This window comes from Arachis stenosperma, chromosome 1 (assembly GCF_014773155.1).
Source record: "Arachis stenosperma cultivar V10309 chromosome 1, arast.V10309.gnm1.PFL2, whole genome shotgun sequence".
In the NCBI taxonomy this organism is placed as follows: domain Eukaryota; kingdom Viridiplantae; phylum Streptophyta; class Magnoliopsida; order Fabales; family Fabaceae; genus Arachis; species Arachis stenosperma.
The window spans coordinates 132,644,492-132,650,496 of NC_080377.1; the positions used below are offsets into that span (position 1 = coordinate 132,644,492).

Genomic DNA, 6,005 nt, shown 5'->3' on the forward strand with positions numbered 1-6,005 from the left:
ATAAATTTTTTGAATTGTTTTAATTATATATATTGAAATTCTAATTAAATTTTTAGATAATTTAGTCATCAATTTTAATAATAAAATATATATAATTAAAATTAATGACTAAAATTATATACGAGCATGTATTTTTGTACATAAATGTATCTGAAAATAAAACCAATGAAAAAAAATGGCCCTATTGAATTGATAGATGGAAAGTGAGCAGTTAGTACTTCACAGTGATTGTTTAATTTCGGCCACCCCTTCTAGTTGGGTGATATTGGACCACATTCATTTCCTGGGCAATTTTCTGAACTGAAATCTTTGACCAACAATAATAACTTCATTATTAAGTAGTCCTACATCTTTTAGCAATACATTAATTAATTTAATTTTTTATATATATTTTTAAATGACCAATTCAATATAAATAGTACGTCAATTGTTTTTATTAATTAACAGTGTTAACATTTAACAAAATTGGGGATATTAATTAATTTCTAGGGGAGAATCTATAAGTTGGAGTGGCGATAGGAGCATAAGAGATTACTAGGAACGTGTAAGTGTATCATTCTTCCTATTACAACTAGAAATTAGAAATTGGAGAGAGAGAGAGAGAGAGAGAGAGATGAACGGTTTAAGAGGTGAAAGAGCTCCTCTCTTGGAAGCTGAGCGCGGCGTAAGTCACAATATTTTCTCTTATTTTTAATATTTTTTTTTTCACAGTCTCAGTCACTCTGCCATTCTTGTGTATGCTTACCTTTTTACTTTTCAGCTCCAACAATTTTGCAGCTCTAAAAATATGATTGTTCCTTTCACTCTGGATAAGAATATTACTATGTTTTTATTTAGTTCAGATTTATTTATTACGTAATGTTAGTGTTATTATTTTGAGTGAAAGAGTGCGTTTAATGAGCTGTAATCTGATGCTAGAGTTACATAGAATTGAGAAATGAAAATTGATTTTTGAAATCCATCAAATCACAGTCTTCATAGTTTGAAAAATTTTCGCTTCAAAATGTTGGCTTGTTGACTTTTGCTATGGCTTCCTCCTAAACCTATTGAGACATGCGTGTTTTCTTGACAATCGCTTTAATGGAACTGTTAAAATAACTTCCTAATTGTTCATAATGGTTATGCTTTATTTACACCAAAGAACTGCATAAAAGAATAAGGATTCTAGACCTATTTCTGGAACTGCATTTTATCATTGTATTCTATTGATTTTGTATAGGGAAGGGGAAAGAGGGATGGAGCTTCAGAGGACCAAGTCTCAGACCTTGAGCACGGTGACGGAGTGCCGGTTGTCTATACACCCTTAGAATCTCTTTGATCATGTTTTTATGTGTACAATTGCTAACTAGATGAATTAAATTGTCAGGCAGCGAATGTGGGATTCTTCCGAGTGTTTTCACTTGTAAGTGGTTGGTGCTGGTGTTTATTTGGATCAATTGCTGCCATATTTTTGTGATCATTTAATTCTATAATTAATTAATTTCAGGCAAAACCAGAGGCTGGAAATTTGGTGATTGGTACAGGGGCTTTGTTGATTGCGGCCACATCAAGTATCTTAGTTGTATGATCATTTACTCCCTCTATTTCCTGCGTGCGCGCACACAGTTTTTCCAGCATGTTTCCTAATGAACATGGAATTTCCTGCTGTAGCAAAAATATGGTGGCAAGATAATTGACATTGTGTCAGGAGATCTAAGAACTCAAGAGCAGAGAGATGCGGCTTTAAATGCTGTCAAGAACACCATTATAGAGATCTTTCTAATTGTGTTTCTTGGGTATGAACCTTGCCTGATTACTCTTTCACTGGTCATTTTTTTTATAATCTGAATGTAGTTATGTTTTGTGATCTGTTGTGTGGATTTTCTGTATCCCCACGTGGTTCACCGAGTTTTCCTGGATTTTCAGTTCAATTTGCACAGCACTTCGAGCTTGGCTATTTTCTTCTGCTAGTGAAAGAGTTGTCGCACGGCTAAGAAAGGATTTGTTCAGTCACCTTGTAAACCAGGTAAAATAATATTGTTGCAATGACTCTTGCGTTGTGTTATTTTTGGTCCAATGAATTGGAGAGTAGGAATTTTCAATCTTGCAGATTGTAACTGCCCTTGCTGCTCAATGAAAGCTTTTGTTTATTATGGAATCACGATTTTTCAGGAGATTGCTTTCTTCGATGTTACTCGAACGGGAGAACTCTTAAGTAGGTTGTCGGAAGATACACAGATCATAAAGAATGCCGCAACTACCAATCTTTCTGAGGCCATGAGGAACCTAGCAACAGCACTTATGGGTCTCAGCTTCATGTTTGCAACATCTTGGAAGTTAACATGTGAGTAGTTGAAGAGTGAAGGTTTATTTCATAAACTATAGACACACATTTATTCCATTGTTCAAATCCTAACTTCTCTCTCTTCCCTCAATATCTTCTAGTGTTGGCTTTGGCTGTTGTGCCTGTAATTTCTGTTGCTGTCCGTAAATTTGGGCGTTTCCTGCGTGAACTATCTCACAAAACTCAAGCTGCAGCTGCAGTAGCATCTTCAATTGCTGAGGTATTCCTTTTCCACCAAACCAACATTAGGAGATGATATTCATTTCCAATCTAATCTTAATTTTGCATGTTGCTTAGGAATCATTTGGTGCCATAAGAACAGTAAGATCTTTTGCCCAAGAAGATTATGAAATTTCACGCTACTCTGAGAAAGTTAGTGAGACACTCAGCCTGGGCCTTAAGCAAGCTGTGAGTTAGTCCTTTCTGGTTTGATCTATGTGCTGCTTTGTAAACTAAGTTGTTTTGCCTATGCATTTTAACCTTATCCACTTGATGTTACAGAAAGTCGTTGGACTCTTTTCTGGAGGCCTTAATGCAGCGTCCACACTTTCTGTTATCGTAGTAGTTATATATGGAGCTAGCTTGACAATCAAGGGTCACATGACCTCGGGTGATCTCACGTCTTTCATTCTTTATAGTCTCTCAGGTAAGTTCCTCATTCTATTCTGCAATTTTACATTAAATGATTTCTATAGAACATTAACAGTTGAAACTTGAAAGTATGTATGATGCATGATTGTTATAGTTGATTGTTGATCAGATTCCAGTTTTATCTGTTGTGTTTGAGCTGTGGCGTAGTATATATGCTGACTCGGTTATTTTTCCTTGCAGTGGGATCTTCTATATCTGGCTTGTCGGGATTGTATACAGTAGTTATGAAAGCTGCAGGTGCTAGCCGAAGGGTATTTCAACTTTTGGATCGTGAGTCGTCAATGCCTAAGCCAGGAAATAAATGTCCTCTTGGGTCAGTAAACATAGATTTTGTAAAATATATCTATAAATGTTATTTTCAGATAGTTCCCCTTCTCTTTTGCCTATTTTGGCATATTAAGGTCCTGAAATACCCCTAATCTATTGTGTCTCATCCTAGGGTAGTAGGGTTCAAGGTGTAGATTCCTGTACCACAGAATTTACAGTGTTCCAATTATGTATTCAAAGCCTACATTTCCAATGTGGTTGAAGTTCATCCTTGAAAATTTACCACTCACTTTGTACCCCAAAACCAAAGACAGCCAGTGTTACAGTGAAGTGGAAATTTATTGATGAAAACCTTACATAGGGCGAGAGTACAAAAGTCAATTTCACCTCTGTCATTAAAAGTGTGAATTGCAGAATAATTTTCATTAATTAACTATACCAAACTTATTTATGACAACAAATGAACATTATATTGTAGTGATCAAGATGGGGAAGTGGAACTCGATGATGTATGGTTTTCCTATCCATCGCGCCCTAATCACATGGTGCTCAAGGTATCAGTTTCCTTCTAAGTTACTGTTCTGCTGTTGCGTATATAATACAAATTCGAGGCTATAATTACTAAAAAGTACATTTTCATCAATAGGGCATTACAATTAAACTGCTGCCTGGCTCAAAAGTTGCTCTTGTTGGTCCAAGTGGTGGTGGGAAGGTATCGTCCATATTTTCTCCATGATTTTTCTTTGTTCCTTTGTTTGATTTTCTGCTGTTTATTATTCGACAAACTTCTTATTCAACATGACCTTATGTCTTTTTTGTGCAGACAACAATAGCTAACTTGATTGAAAGATTTTATGACCCAAGCAAAGGAAAGATTTTGCTGAATGGGGTTCCTCTGGTAGAAATATCTCACAAGCATTTGCACAGAAAGGTATCTCAATCATAAACTTATGGTTTTTGCTGCTTAAAATTAGTTACACGAATATTATAATGTTTCAATAACAACTGTTTAACTCATTTTAAGTTAGTGTATTATAGTTTAAGGCTTTATAGTATTTTGAACATATTAGATTCTGAGGGGATCTTGAAATATTCCTGAGGAAATCAAGATGAAGTGCTATTTATTAATTTATATATTTTGCCTCATGAACTCACCTATTACATTGCAGACTTATTCTAAGTGTTAATATGCCCGTGTTAGCAAAAGAAAGGTTGAACACTCTGAAGTCTAATTTCTGAGTTTAACGATGTCTGCTTGTAATTTTGCAGATCAGTATAGTGAGTCAGGAGCCTACATTGTTCAACTGTTCCATAGAGGAGAACATAGCCTATGGTTTTGACGGCAAAGTCGACGAAGTTGACATAGAAAATGCGGCTGTAATATTTACTTTCTTTCACCAATGAAACTCATCTCTCATTTTCTCCCAACTCTAGTTTATTCACCATTTGTATGGATTTGAATGCAGAAAATGGCCAATGCACATGAATTTATATCAAAGTTCCCAGAGAAATACAAGACCTTTGTTGGAGAGCGTGGGGTACGGCTTTCGGGAGGGCAGAAACAGAGAATTGCGATTGCTAGAGCCCTGCTCATGGATCCAAAAATTCTCCTCCTGGATGAAGCCACCAGTGCCCTGGATGCCGAAAGCGAGTACCTAGTGCAGGTGAGTAGTGAGTTGACATCATGTAGCATATAAACTTTGGCTTGTATTTGCCATTCGCTAATTTTGTGGTCCATATGTTGTAGGATGCCATGGATTCTCTAATGAAGGGAAGAACTGTTCTAGTCATTGCTCATAGATTATCAACTGTCAAAACTGCCGATACTGTAGCGGTTATCTCGGATGGCCAAGTAGTTGAGAGTGGCACGCACGATGAGCTTCTCAGCAAGAATGGTGTCTATACTGCATTAGTCAGGAGACAACTGCAGACAGCAAAAACCGAAAATGTAGTTTAGTTTGTTGAAGCAAAGATTATGATTTATGAATGGCCATTGTTGGTTATTAAATACTTTTGATACAGTATAGTTCCTTGGTGACACGCATGACCTTCACAGTTGCAAGTTACAACTTACAACACTAGGTTTCAGCAGAGAAATTGTGGATACTGGTCGTTTACTGTTCCCACTGTCTAAAATGAAATCTCGCTTCCTGGATTTTGTATTTTGTATCTGTAATTTAGATGTTGGATAGAGTAAATATTAAACAGCAACTGAAAATGTTGAATCGAAGTGAAAATTTGATAGCTATCTTCATATCTGCAATGTCTCTCATCAGTGTAGCATGCAAAGCTCGTCAACCTTTCTTTGCCGATCCGTTCAGTTTTTCACCATGAACCATGGTGCAACTAGCTGCTCCGCGAAGTCTGAGGGGATTCTTTGCCTCGCCATGGCTGAACATACTGCGGCCCCGGCCTTCTTTCTTTTTTCTCCTGATCTCTTCCGGGCAAAAGCCCTGTTTTGTAACAAAATAAAAAGATTCAAATCATTGATGTGATATTTGGTTTTCCAATGTATCCTCTAGTTCGGAGGACTAATCTGTCAACTGGAGTTTCATTCGAGCTTTTTTGGGATTGGCAATCCAATTGCTCCATATACAAAAAATAATGCTTGTTTGGGAACATTATTAGTTAATAAAAAAATATTTTTTTTCAATAAAAAAGATAATTTTTTTTTTATTTTTTAATGTGTTTGATAAATTTTTATGAATAAAAATAAAAATACTAAAAAAATAAAAAATATCTTTTTTGAGAAGTTATAATTTAC

General features: G+C 35.9%; 1 protein-coding gene across 1 annotated transcript; it reads left to right on the forward strand.

Annotated features, from left to right (window-relative positions):
• Positions 1 to 425: 425 nt before the first annotated feature.
• LOC130936297 (ABC transporter B family member 25) lies at positions 426 to 5,504 on the forward strand. Its single transcript, XM_057866345.1, has 17 exons — positions 426 to 664; positions 1,220 to 1,288; positions 1,367 to 1,402; positions 1,487 to 1,561; positions 1,651 to 1,775; positions 1,906 to 2,005; positions 2,152 to 2,323; positions 2,425 to 2,543; positions 2,621 to 2,731; positions 2,825 to 2,969; positions 3,155 to 3,287; positions 3,720 to 3,795; positions 3,888 to 3,953; positions 4,065 to 4,172; positions 4,511 to 4,618; positions 4,708 to 4,905; positions 4,989 to 5,504. The coding sequence occupies exons 1-17, from the start codon at positions 614 to 616 to the stop codon at positions 5,196 to 5,198; spliced, it is 1,902 nt and encodes a 633-aa protein (XP_057722328.1). The 5' UTR covers positions 426 to 613; the 3' UTR covers positions 5,199 to 5,504.
• Positions 5,505 to 6,005: the final 501 nt, after the last annotated feature.

Coding starts and splice junctions, on each gene's coding strand:
- LOC130936297 (XM_057866345.1), top strand. CDS start 614: ATGAACGGTTTAAGAGGTGAAAGAGCTCCTCTCTTGGAAGCTGAGCGC. Junction 3,288..3,719: donor GGAAATAAATGTCCTCTTGG/GTCAGTAAACAT, acceptor ATTATATTGTAG/TGATCAAGATGGGGAAGTGG. Junction 3,796..3,887: donor CTAATCACATGGTGCTCAAG/GTATCAGTTTCC, acceptor TTTCATCAATAG/GGCATTACAATTAAACTGCT.